The 14,431-nt window shown below is 36.1% G+C and overlaps 1 protein-coding gene across 3 annotated transcripts in view; it reads right to left on the bottom strand.

Annotated features, from left to right (window-relative positions):
• The window catches only part of LOC121091244, a 65,534-nt gene that overhangs the window by 28,859 nt on the left and 22,244 nt on the right, over positions 1-14,431 (bottom strand). For 2 of the 3 annotated variants that reach the window (XM_040600691.1, XM_040600709.1), the window contains exons 11-13: positions 11,616-11,722; positions 8,272-8,383; positions 2,085-2,187 (exon numbers count right to left, since the gene is read on the bottom strand). In XM_040600691.1, the coding sequence (XP_040456625.1) occupies positions 2,085-2,187; positions 8,272-8,383; positions 11,616-11,722 (322 nt within the window). The remainder of the gene's footprint in view (positions 1-2,084; positions 2,188-8,271; positions 8,384-11,615; positions 11,723-14,431) is intronic. The other variant, XM_040600700.1, reaches the window with a different exon arrangement.

Here is a 14,431-nt window from a genome sequence, read left to right as displayed (position 1 = left end):
GCACAGATTTTTATTTTTTTTTTTAAACTTTTCATTCTGTGAAGAACCGTGGTGAAAGAAAAAAAAAAACAAATCTTATTAAACCTAGCACTTTCAGACTTCAAGCAAGGCTTATACACACGGTAATTGCTCTGTAAAAAAAAAAAAAAAAGAAAAAAAAAGAAAAAAAAGAAAAAAAAAGGCACAGATTAAGAATTGGAGAGACATGTCCATTAGCTTTGGATCTTACAAATAAGTAGTTATTTTAAAATCTACCCAGCTTTCCTTTGTTCAAAAAGATATTTTCTAGGGGATTTCCTATGCATATATAAAATAAATACGTATAGATCTTTACTTTCAGTTATGTTACATAGTCTACTTCAGTTAATGAAAAAGGAAAAACTACTTCAATTATGAACCCTTAACTAACTATAGAACTGGCAGTTTGGTCCAACTTTCATTCATTAGAGAAAAAAAGTCTTTAGAAGCAACTTACATCCATGCTAAATGCTGACCTACTAACCAGTCTTCAGAACTGCAGAATCTTTTAAAATTATCTCAATGAACAATTGCAATTAGTTCTACATGATCATATTCTGTCTTGGGGGGGGGGAAGACCATGCATTGACCTTGCCTCTATAAAAACAACTTTTTTAAAAAAAAAAAAAATCTGCCTTGCATTAACTGTATCTCTGTTACCACTGTAAAGACCATAACACAGAATGAGCATACTTCCATACAATTTTGCATCCACTGAAAATAAGATGTTTATTAGTTCCACAACTGCAAGGCAACACCTACCCACCCCTCCATTAATCAGGATTCTAGATTTGCTATCAAGTTGAGAGATTCAGATTAAGCTCATGGAATTCGATTTTGAAGATCTATGTAAATCCTGGATATATTCTTCATTAAGATACATAGAAGTCACTGCAAAGTATCTGAGCTCTAGTCCTCAAAATAAGGTGTCCCAATTTTAAATGGATAATAAAGGTGGGACAAGTATCCATAGCATAAGCAGCAAATCACAATATATGAACGTGCCACCTACAGCTGAGATGGATACAATGGTGGCTTGGGAGGAGAACAGAAACGGGGCTGGCGTGCGGTAGGGAGGGTGGGAAGAGAAGTTTGTGCAAAATAACCGAACGGTAACTCATCCTAGAAAGTGAAGAGAATCCAATGACATCTACAAAGAGCAAATGTAAAGGTTTTTTTTGGAACAAACATTTGGTAAATGACAGCAGCATAGATTATTTCACACTAAGTGATGCTTATGCAAATACTTCAAATACACACTCAATATGAAGAAAAATTGGTTAAATCCCAGTATTTTGACTTTACCTCACAAGTCAATTACAAAAAAACCCCAACATCTTGCAATAGTTGCAGTACATCACAAAATTATACAAAATCGAATGTTAAAAAGACAGCTTCATTTGAAGTTAGACTTAATAGTGCAGGATCAGAATTCAAGTTTGGTAGTTAAGATACCCTGTGAATAAAAAATTAGATGCAGGTTGTTAGCATTATCACTGCAGTATTAAAAAGTTTTGGTTTACATCTGAAAGTTGTAATTACCTACAAAAGCAGCTACACATTAAACAGAAGTACAGTAGTATATATAAAAATCCTTTGCAGTAATATCAGATGATAAAGTGCTGAAGAGACCAGCTGGACACTGTGGTAAAATTTTGCCAGCTGAATAACATTCTTAATGTTTATCGCCAGTGAAGTCTAATAGCATCACTGAGGTTTAATAACATGGTAAAACAGAGTACGACGCTATTGCACATCAGTGTAACCATGGGTAGGAAAAAGACAAATGAGGAAAGGGGGGGGAAAGCAGGAAGGGACAGTAGCAGCAATAGAAGGATAAAGAGTCTCAAAAGAACAGAGGTAAACCTCCAGAACTTTCATTTTATCATTTTGCTAATGTCTGCAGGTCCCATTTCTACACCAATAAATACCTTTAAAAACAATTATAATGTCACTAAGCACAGCAGAATGAAACTGAACACAACTAAGTCTTTGGGTGCTAGTCATTCTCAAGGACAAAAAAAAAATTCACTGTAAAATTATTACAAGATGATGTAAATATTTACCCATGCCAGTTCCAGCTGGTGCAATTTCTCTGGAGAAGATCTCTACAGCTTCTTTTTGCTTATGGTGTACAGCAAGCCAAATAACAGCTTCCCGAGGACCCTGCTTCAAAAAAGCAGAAATTCAGTTAGCTTAGATGCAGAACATCAGTTAAATTTACCAAATTGAAAAATAATTGTAGCTCAGCATTCAAGTTAAATCTAATGGAAATGTTTAGTGCTCACTGCCACAAACTACAGCTTTCATTCTGTGACTTTTCATCCAGCATCACTATAATTTTCTGTTAAAATTTCATTATCTTTTTTATTTTGCTACCATGAAATTGGTGTTGGGTGGAAGCTAGGTAACTGTGCTTCTTCTCCAGCATTCTCAAAGAATCAAGTACCATAACTAACAGAAATTTTGTAAGAAATTAAATACTTCATTCTCAGTGGAACTGGCAAACAACCTTTCCTCTTACTTTAAGTGCACTAAGAATACTTTGAGGTCAAGTTAAGAGCCAGGTTTACCTCTCTTAGCATCACGAAGCAAACAGATCTGTGCACAGAAAAGAATTCAAACTTAATACTTAGGAGTTAAATGGGAGAACAGAACCTGTGAAAGCCACCATGTTTCCAGACAGAAGAGCAGACACTCCTCTAAAGGTAAACCCAGCCAGCACTCTGCTCCCTACTCTATAGTCAACTAACACACCTGCTCTTGCAGATAAGCACTCTCTCTCACTTAAGATTTTAATGCTCTTAAAAAAAAAAAATATTAATAATCTCTTTTCTGCCACTGCAAGATCTATCATTTGAATCAATACACTGTCAAAGCCTTAGAGTGAAGATTAGGTCTCACTGAGGGCAAAGACTTCATTATTCAAGAATTTGCATCCACCAGGAAGACCCACTTTTGGTCTAGCTTTGAATCTCTAAAAATGTGAAGCCTGCTCACAACAGAAGTCTGTCTTGTCTTGTCCCAAAACACAAGCACAACCACTTCCATCATACAGATGAAACGGGACTGCACAAGGTATCAAAATCTACTGGTCAGGAGTTTCTCACACCGCACTACTCCAGGCGTGGAGTCCTGCAGCAGGGTGTTTCTTCTCCCTGGAAGTCAGATTTCTTTGTTAATGAACACAAAGAAAGCTTCTAAACTTCTTTCTATAACTTCTATGAAGTTCTTTCATAACCTTACATGAAATTCTCGGCTTACTTAACATCAAATTCAAAAAGGAGGAGTTTGACTACAAGATACCAGGAGACTTCTTGTAGTATTCATGTCCCTTTTTTTTTTTTTTAACATCAACAGGAAAGGATGTATTTCATGACAGCAAGAATAACGTACCAAAGTGCCTGGGGTTGCCTGGGGCAGGGGAGCTGTTATTCTACAGATCTCAGAGCATTTCATAACTCTCTAAATGCCCCATCTAGAGATTTTTGCAGATTTGGCAGCTGTTCTAAAAATGTAGAAAAGTAAAGGAAAGTTGAACAAATATCTACTTAGGATATTGAAGAGGACATTTTCCTGAAGCAAGGAACAACTGGATTTTGGAAGATCCAAGCCCTTCTGAATCTATGCCAGACATCTGCTGTACCAGGAAATCAATATATATGACAAAAATAAGCCATTTTAAAATTTATTCCAACGTCTCTCATTGCATATAATAATTTATGAAACATTAAATAGCTTCCCAATTGCGCATAAAATCGTGAGTGTTTTAAAATAACACAACAGATTTTAGCAGAAACTCTATTTCTTTCAGATACAGAAACCGGTAACATTTCTGAAAGCATCAGAGCATAAATACTCGGCAGACAAGAAGGATACAGAAGCTGCCAGAATTCAACAGCCCCAACTGCAAAACGCAGCGGTTGAGGTGTGGAGTAGAGGGGACATTTTTTTGGCGAGATTAAAAGAATGGAGCCATGACTCCTTAAAGGAGTCCTTCCTCCTCTGGGCTGGAACAGCATCACCCTACACAGCACCAGATCCTTCGTGACTTGGCACAGAAAAGACAGAGGAACCTTTCTTCACACTAACAGCATCTTCCCTCTAACACACAGGAACAGGAGAGAAAAGATAAACACCTTGAAATTGTTCCTATATGCAGGCAGTTGTTAGATGAACTGAATTAAAATTGCCATCAGAGAAAATCATGTTGCATCCTTGTTGCTGGATGTTTTGATGTTTATTCACTATTCAAAGTTGAATGGGTATCCCCGATTTCAAGAACTACAAGTCGTGTCAAAAACTATTGTAAAAATTACTTGAATCAATTGTCAATTTACACAGCTGGCAGTGAAAAATGCTAGACTAACATGCCTAACAAAATATAAACTTATTCATTAGAACTTTAGTAACTTTTAACAGTATCATCACAAAATAAGTTGTCTTCCCACCCCAATTTTTAGGACTTGACTAAACATTTTAAACTTTAAAAAAATCTCCCTCTTCAAAATAACCTGAGAAACTACATGCTGGATCTGAAGTCCTAAACTGCTCATTTTTTACCACATCTCTTAACTCCAGTGCTACTTAATTGCCTACATTTCTGTGAAGCTGCGTTATTAAAAACATTACGTACACCAGCAAATTGAGTATTACCTTTTGAAATCCTGACATCTAGTACATTAGAATCGTTTTCCTGTGGTTATGCAGTACATTTTTCCCAAAAGCAATGCTGTTGAACATGTCAACATTCGAAAATCTCAAGTCAATTTCAAGAATTTGAGTAACTTCAACAATGTAGGAACGTGGATGTATTTCCTAGTGACAGCTGCCAAAATGGTGTTTATCATAAATGTTGGAATACGCTGCACTAAGCGTCCTGGCTACTGTAAGTGTATCCCAAAGAGACTGGATACGTTAACAGACAACTAAATCCTCTATTCCAACCAAAATACCTGACAAAACCCCAACATGAACAAGCTCACTTATGCCAGCTTACACTAAGGGAGGAAAAGTTCCTGACTTTATAGCTGTGGTCAGCGAAAACCCAGGAAAAGTCCTCTTGTTTTAGTGTGTTTAAACATAAGTCCTAAATATTCATGATATTGAAAGATAATTTTTCTCTATTCCTATTCTAGTGGCACATCCACACAGAGGTACTCTGAGGTACCATAACAATAAATAATGGCTTTCATCTTTCTTAAGTACCCCTATATAGACATACTCACAGGGAGACACACACAGTTTGTTTCTCAGCCTCCAAACCCCCAGACCAGAAAATACCTGCCACGATACTATTACGTAGGAAATCATGCAAACTTGATGCACATTTTTATTAGTTTATCTCCATAGTCATGCAGGTAAGCCCTAAAATAAAAGTTTAGCACAGCCAAGGTAGGAGAGGTTCTATTCTTCCAGCAGATCATGTGTCACTGAAAGGATAGAAGTCCTCTATGAATACAGAAACAGATATCCTGATCAAGGCAATACAAATTCGAAACCAATCAGTTCTCCAGTTTAAAAAAAAGCTTCACTGGATTGTTGTAAAAAACTGTTTCTACACAGAAAATACGCAGCCATGACACAAATTCAAATGCATTTTGTAAGAAATATTCGATGTTCCTAAAGCTACCACGAGATTCATTAAATTACTACAAATAATTATGAGAAATATTCTTGCGGAAAACGTACGTATGCATTCACAACCGCTTCCTGGTTCTAAACTGTACCATGGCTCCAACATCCCATTTAGGTTTGAGGTTTACTTCCTTGCCCACAGATGCACATATATATACAATGGTTTACAAAGACAATGTGCTGAGACCTGTTCTGAGTGGGTGAATCCAGTATTAAAACTAGATATATAGACTATTTTCGAGTCACTTATCTTATTGTATCGTAACTAAACCCCAAAACAGCAAAACAAAGTTACAATTCAGCAAGTCCTAACAATGTGCTGTAAATTGGTTAACAAAGGGTTAGTAGAAAACTACTAGAGACAGCACACAGTTTTTATATAGCAAACTAATACCTGGTGTACTATTAGTACATGAAACACATCCAGTATTTCTAAACCATGCACTGAGTGACAATGTGACACAGTCACAATGTGACTGACAAAATGCTGCCTTCCTCCCCAACAGAAACCCAAAGAGCAGGCAATATTAAAAATTAAATACTGCTGTGGTTACTCAGGGCTGACTCAAGTCCCATTCTTGCGTATGCTGGGCTGCTGCTGATAAAGCAAGCTATCATAGTGGGAAGCAACCACCATGTAAACAGCTGGGGAAGACAGAAAGGAAAGGAGGCAAGTGTTTCTTGATTTCTCAAGGATCCTTTCTGTTGTCAGAACAGCTACAGAACACAGGCCTCTGTAAGCCTGGGATATGTGAGAATTATTCAAGGCACATCAGACATGTTCACTGAGCTCCAAATATTGTGCAACTTAACCTGTCTCGGTATTCATAAATACATTTGCTTCTCCACTTTAAATTTAGATGCTAGAATCTTCAAAGCAGAAACTGTTTTCCTTGTGCGTTAATATACTGCCTAACACAACATGGCTCTGGTTTTGGGCACTGTTATTTGCAACCCAAATAATCATGTCTAATTTTGTATGGAAAGATGTGGTAGGAAAGAGGGTTTGAGAGACTACGTTATTCCTACCTGAAGCCCCAACAAGCAGACGTTTTCCTTTGGATTCTATGACTTTATATCTTAAATGGAAAAGCAAACCTCACTCCCCACCTATTTTTCTTAAGCTACTAAGCTGCTTTCCAGGTGAAAAATCGTCAGGTTAGCTTCTTCTGAAGTGCTGGAGGAACCAAGTGAAGGGAGGAGGCAATGGAGCCATTTCCAGTATTTCAGCCTTAGCTCTCATATCTTATTTCAGGCACATATGGGGAAGAACATACAATACAGATAATGCTCTATTTACTTTTAATATAGGACCTGGGAGTTGAGGCTGGAAATATGGAAAATACTACAAATACTCAATGTAATTTGGAAAATTTATTTAATGTACCGTAAGCAAGGCAAACTGAGCAATAAGGAAGAAGAAACTGCTCTTTTTCAAAAAAATATTTGCTCTATACAATGAGACCAAAAGCTTCCTATGTAACAATTTAATTAATGTATTACAATGCATAACCATAAGCAGCTGGTATGAACAGAATACAGACAAGTTTAACACCTGGAACATCTGCTCCTATGTTTCAAAATCTTGATCCTCCAATCTCAGTAACACACTTAACACGACAGGTTTTATGGTCCTAAGAGGAAAAAGACCACATTATAAAGCCTGTTACTCAGGGGAAGAAACTTCTGCTGCTGTGCAGAAGGAAACTGAAGCTCAAGCACTAAAATGAACAGCTGCAAGATAAATCTTGCCCAACTTCTACAAATACTTAATTTCTATAGTAAAAAGTTTGCTGTCTTTCTCCACATCACATTCTTGTTTCCTATACATACAAACTGTCAGCTGTTTTAAGTGTTGTCACTCCTAAGATCAAACTCAGAGCTGAGTTTTGCCACGTGTACCTTAAGAGTTTTGTAAGACTGCCATTGACAAAGAAGAATTAAATGCTACCGCTCTGGAACAAACTAAACTGTCTAAATATTTAAAGTGCATGTAAGTGAGGACAAGATTTACAGTCTTTTTTTCCTTTAAGAAGGACTTTCATATTCTAGATTAGGAAAACAGACCAAGTATATCACAACTGCAGTGGCTATGGCCATCATTCATAATCTTCACTATGTGTATTTTGTATTTTATAATTTTGTAATATATATAAAATTTTCTAAGTTAAAAAATAGGATACAGAATTATGAAGTTGAAGATTGTTTCACAAAGGACTCACAGACAGTTTTAAAGTTGCACAGGCAACACTAACACTGCCATCTCTTAACTGCAGTCTTTATAATGTGGTCATTTAGTTAAATCTCATGCAATTTTAGTCCATGTCACAAGAACTTCTCTGTAAGAAGATTTATTTAAATGAACAACATTAACACACACTACAAAGCCAACATTTTTGTAGTATTTCATATCATCGCTTCTGGAAGACCCAATACTGCAAAGACCTAGTCAGTTTTAATTTTGTACACTAAGTAGCGACACTGAATTCTTTGCAAGACGATGGGGTGAAATTCCCAAGATGACAGTGACTTCCTTTAAAGTTGTGGAAAAGATAACAATATGGAGAGATTAAAAGAGGTCAGTAAAAGTTTAAGAACGCTCCACTGAATACTTACACCATCTATACTCCTTCTAGCATGAGGTCCATATGTATCTTCGGACCCTAAAACCTGTATGTTAACTGCACTGTAATCTTCATACCCAAGCTGACTGAAAATAAGACGAGTCCTGCAACAAATGATTGTTTTTTATTAGTAAACTGCCTCAAAATGATTATCTGAAGTAGCCCTGTGTGGTCCACAGGAGCTAAGGCTCTGTCATGTAAACTGGAATATGAATACTTTACACTAAACAAATATATCTGAATACTACAGATCAAGCAATTACTAACAAGGAAGTTATGCCTCTGAATTTATCCCTAGGTTTCAAACTGAGCCTTTCGTTTATTCAAATTATTTGAAAGATGACAGGAAGACAAAAATAGTTTCCAGCTCTGACTTTCATCTTTAAAACAAAGACAGCTTGAAATGTAGTTATAGTATATGCAATCTCCCTGGTTTTCATACTGGTAATCCAGTTCTTAATTCTGTTTCTGCTATAAGGCATTATGGACTACCAACAAATACATAAGACTGACTCATTAAACCACAGGCATCAATGAAGAAAAAGCAAACTGAAGAGGGAACCTTCATTCAAACCTTAAAGGTTTGGGGTTAATGAACATGCAACTCAAATGCCAAAAAGTAGATGAAGTTTTTAAAGAGAATGTTTCTTCATTACTCATGCCTTCCCAGTCTAGCACTGAAATCCCTCAAACTTTCTGTCAGGACATTTGCACCAAAGCACACTGTGTCAAGAATGCCAAGTTTCTCCAACCATAATTAATTAACGGGGATGCACATTACCTTCTTTTTATACACCATGAAAAGACACATTGCTTTAAGTGAGCCAGGAATTAATACTGGCTTTTGACAAGCGTTAAATTTAGATTAAACAGACTGTTTGCAACAGCTCTTAGAAAAAGGAGACCAAATCTCAACCACTAAAACTGAATATGATTGCTGTAGTTTTAAAAAATAATCATATGAAGTTCAAAATAAAATAAAAAAAGAAAACACAGTAAAAAAGTTAGAAAAAAGTTTTAAAAGAATCCAACTGTTAAAAAGTCCAACTTGTTAACATGTTGGAGACTGGAAAAATAAGTTAAATTCTGAAGCAGCTAAACTGGATTCCCAACAATCTTGTTCTGGCACCCTTCTAGCTGTATCAATTGAAACGTTGGAATTAGGATGAGAAGAATACTTTGCATCAGTGGAACATTTTGAAGACACTGTTAATATATTATCAGTGTTGTAAATATTAACAAGGTACCTGAAAAATTAAAGCAGTACACAGGACTGTAATATAAAATACAATTTTCTAATTGTTGTAAAGCCACAAAGGTGGTCCATGTACCACAAATGAGGCCATCTTTATTTCGGTGACCACAGAAAGATAGATACTTGATTTAAGGTACCTAAATTTGCAAATTATGTCTGTAATAAGTTATTTTAAGTTACTTATCTACAAGCATTACAGTTTGAGATACCGAAGTTCACAATACATTCTGTGGGTAATTTTTAGCCCTTTCAGATGTCTTGGTAATGCAATAGAGAACCATCAAAAACGAAAGGACACCAAAGACTACTCCAAAGAGACTTCTTCACACACGTACTGCCAAACCTCTCCTGCTTTCAAAAATTAAAGAACAAATAAAGCAGAAGCATGCAAGAAAAGTTGTATTACTAGCTGCAAAAACTCTTAATGTCTTAGGCTACCAGCTAATCTGACCTGTATCATTGAAGCACCTTACATTTGTGCACTTTACTCTGTACTTGTTGCCATTACACTACTGGGCAGAATTTAACCTAGAATGGACTGGGGGCTGGCTTGCTGAAAGATCATGTCCTTAGACATTCTCCTGCAACAGGAACTGGTGGAAATACTGAAGCTGGAGCTTCCTAAAAAGATGTAGTTGCTGCTAGAGCATTCTCTGTGATCAGAATAGCTTAATGTCTTATTCTATATCTGGGCTGACATAGAGAAATCTTTCAAACGTGCTGAATAAATGATTCCACACATTAAGCTGGTTTAAGACTGTTTGAAATGGAGAATATATTGATAGGTAATATTTTTAACCCACAGAACAAGCCACAACTGCTCCAAGCATGCTTCATGGGCTAGAGGCCACTTACCAAGCCAGTTAACCAGCTTTTGGCTGCCTTTATCAGCCCTCTTCCAAGGATTACTCAGGACAGCACAGTAAGCAGCCCAAATTAACTTTATGGTGGTCACAGAGGCAGCAGCACCACAAGCTGTTTCAATCAGATGAAAGATTCATGTAGTCTGGTCTGAAATAATGTCCAAGAGCAAACAGGAAAGGGAAAATATACCATTTCTTTTTTCTCTCCAAAATAATCACCTAGCTCCCAGAAAGACTGCTTTTTGGAGACTTCCGAGACTTTGTATTTTACAGCTTTTGAAGGTTTTTTTTTCTTCATTTTCTCAGTAGCTCTTGGACGCAAACTTTTCGCATTCACACAACTGAAGAAAGGGATCCCAGAACTTAATTAGACATCCCGTATCAGCCTGCTCTCATCTGCTACATCTCTTGAGGGAAGTCACACAGCTCCTTCTTCACCAGTGCTGTACGTGGGCACACGAGCAGCAAGTCACTCTCAGTCCCCAGAAAAGCTTGCATTTCTGACAGACTTCTATCCTGGTGTACTTGCTGCACAGGTCTATAATAGGATGGGGGGAAGTTCTATATAAAACGTGGCACAAAGAGACAGATCTCCTAACCAGAAAGACTGGGGTTATCAGGAGTAAAAGCTCTGATATTTCTGTGCATTGGAATTGTATTTAAGAGGAATCCCTCCTCACCCAAATATACTGGCATGACAATATGTCTAAAGGTCTATCAGTCTGTCTTACAATTGTAAAATTGTTCTAGCAAACAAAATCATTAGCCAAATTTTACAAGGTATTAAGATGATTTTGTTTAACAAACAAACTTGGTAAACTGCCCACATTTCATAGTACTAAGATTTTTGGTTAAAATGTTCTGTGAAAGTCAGCGAAAAGTATTTCACATGGGTTTCTCTCTGGCACCTAATACATTTTAATCTGAGTCACAGCTTTTCCCTCATTAATTTGAGTTTCTCTCCACTACCCAGCTATCTATTTTCAACAGTATCTGAGACCTTTCTTGTTTTGTCAAATGTAGCTGAAGTGTAGTTACACATTAAAAACAGGTTTCCTAAACAGGCTACTTAATTCTTGAGGTGTCCTCCCAATTGGAAGATTTTAATCTTCTAGAGTTCTCACAAGGTTAAAACAGTTGCCATCGTATGTCACAGCTTTATTTTCATCACCTCTGAGACGAAAAAGTGAAACCCCCTTCTAAGACTCCAATGCTAACCTTTGCAGAATACTTTCCGCAGTGCGTCTTCCTTTTTCTACTGCCTTTGGACCTCCCACCGGACAGACAGCAGTAGCTCGGAAGCCATCAAGGTAAGTGGCATTTACCTAAGGATAAGGGATTATGACATTACATGGGATTCAATACCAATATGCTACAAATGCTCTCTGACAATCATTATCCATACATGAAGCAAAAGCAGAATAGCAAGAAACCATTATCATCACAAAAATTTACTCAATTATTTAAAATACAAAATTCTACTGGAATATTCAGATATGCAAAACAAACCCTGAATCACTTCTCATTGACATCCTCAAATCCTCCTGTACTTACCTATTTTAGTACATAGGACACATTCTGAAGATGAAAAGCTGAATATCCATCACAGTGAAATAGATCAGACGTAAGTTTCCCAGAAGTATTAAAATGAATGGGGAAAAAAAATAATCACATACACTCACATTCGCACACAAAAAAGAATATGCTATATATTGCAAACATTTAACTAATAAGCATTTTACTAGACTTCCAGTACTATAACTGCTTAACAGAGCTCTAGCATGGTGAAAGAGATTACCATAATACATGGCCATAAATGGTAGAAAAGCTTTAATAGATGTATCTAAACTAAGCATAATGAGCATTTTCAACATTTGTTAGGTAACATAAAAACAAGAGCAGAAATTGAAGAACCTGGTAAAATATTCAGCATAAATATCTACAACCAGAAATGCTTTATCTACAGTAGATTTTCAAACACTTTACCCAGCCTACTTCTAAATGTCTGCAAAAAATGGTATTTCAGCCATTACTTTTGAGAAACTATTTCACAGGTAATGTATTTCTCATTATTATTCTGGAAATCTACCTCGTATCTCCCTTTCTCTTATCACAGTTTTACTAACTACACTTAAACTTTAATGCTGCAATTAAATAATTTTCTTCTACAGTTACCGAGAGATGTAACGCACCCTTTAAATCTTTCTACCTTGTTATAATGCCTATTCAGTTGCTTCCTAGCCAAGTTGAACACATTAATTTCCTAAAAACTACTTCTAAAAAAGGGGTGCAAAGCATATGGACATTTATTACTGAAAGCCAACTAAACAGTTTTAAAATATATATGAATAATTCACAGAAAGTATAACTTAACACTTTAGAGTATCATTACACTGTTTAATATACAAAATGTAAGATTTATTTTAAAAATATTCCTAAACTTACATTTCAAATGTCCTGCTTAAGACATAATAGTAAAGAAATTAAATCTTATTTTTATTTTACTGCTATGTAAAAAACGAACTGTCATACTATCTTGTTTACTCCATTTCATGGTTCATCAACTGAAAATCTTAAGTCTCAGTTATTTCCCTTAGGTATACAGAAGTATGGAAATGTAAAGTCAAGAACAAAAACTGCAGGAGGACAAGGCTGCTGAACAGAAAAGTTGCTGAGAAGCAGCAAAACATTCTGCTTCAAACCGCACAATCTGACCAAGGAGGCAAAAAAAAAAAAAAAAAAAAAAAAAAGTATTTCCTGCTTCATATATTCACTGCCTTCTATATTTGCCAGTATCAAATTCCACTATTTATTACAGGAGTAAGAGCATCAGCATAGCTATCATCTGACTGATGGAATTTGATGTTTTGTACAAAAGTATACTCCTCATTCTATGTCATTTTTAGGAATTACTTCTAAATTCACTTCTCTGTCAGTTATACGGTGACACTGTAAACTAAACATCTTTAAAAAATGTGCTTATAATTTGTTTTAAGACTATTTTGTTGCCATTTCAAATGCAACAAAAACTTATTTTCAGATTAAAAAGACACAGTTATTGCAAGATGCAGATAACGCAGACACAGATCACTCATGGAAAGGAAATCTGTTGTTCCAGCTTCTGTAACTAAAATTATTGCACTAGTAATTAAAATCCTGAAGAAATGCAAAAGCTGGCAAGACTATTATTGTACTGAAATTGTAGGCTGCCTATCAAAAAATAAATAAATAAATTAGTGCTTCGTTATAACAGGGGAAAGTTTAGAAAAACTCATTTCAGATTGCATTCCCACAATACTTTCAAAATATCAACCCCCCTTCCATAAAGTGACTGAAGTAAAAAACTAAGGGCATGAGCAAAGTGACCTGTGGTACACTGAATTCTAAAAAGGCTTTGTCAGTATGGTTCAACTCTGAAACCTTTAGCGAGCTCTTTATTCTGACTTCACAACCCACCAAACCCAAACCTGCTTTGGTGATATTAACTACCTCTGAAATACCCTGTCTGTTAAATACCGAAACCCTATCTTATATAAAACTGATTAAAAGCGTCAGAAATGTTTCAAAAATGCAGTAAAGAGTTTTGCAGAAAAGTGATATTCAGACATAGGTTATATTATTTAAACAGAAATACTAGCACAATTCCCTGCTTAGGTTAACTCTCTTCTGATACGGCTGTGCTAAGCAGTTAGTTTCTGATCTTGATCTTGCTTCTATAGAAGTCAGTTTTGCCACTAGTTTAAACAAGAAAAGGATCCAGCCTCACTGATACTCCAACAGAACTGTATTAGCATTCATTCAGGAAATGGAGATCACTGGAAGACCATAGTAACAAATCAAAAAATTCACAGTTTTACAAGAAATGCAAGAAAGGCTTCTTTCACCTGTCCCATTCTTAGTTGCTGTCTTTGACAGATGTGATTACTCATTACTCCCCTTTTGAAAACCACTTGCCACAGATAAATTTCACAATGAAATAGAACAAAATCAACATACCATTATAAAAATCAAGAAGTATAGAGGTGTTATTGGGC

Source organism: Falco naumanni, chromosome 1, assembly GCF_017639655.2.
Source record: "Falco naumanni isolate bFalNau1 chromosome 1, bFalNau1.pat, whole genome shotgun sequence".
Classification (NCBI taxonomy): domain Eukaryota; kingdom Metazoa; phylum Chordata; class Aves; order Falconiformes; family Falconidae; genus Falco; species Falco naumanni.
Note: the sequence above shows the minus strand (reverse complement) of the source record. Positions and strands in the feature narration are given on the sequence as shown.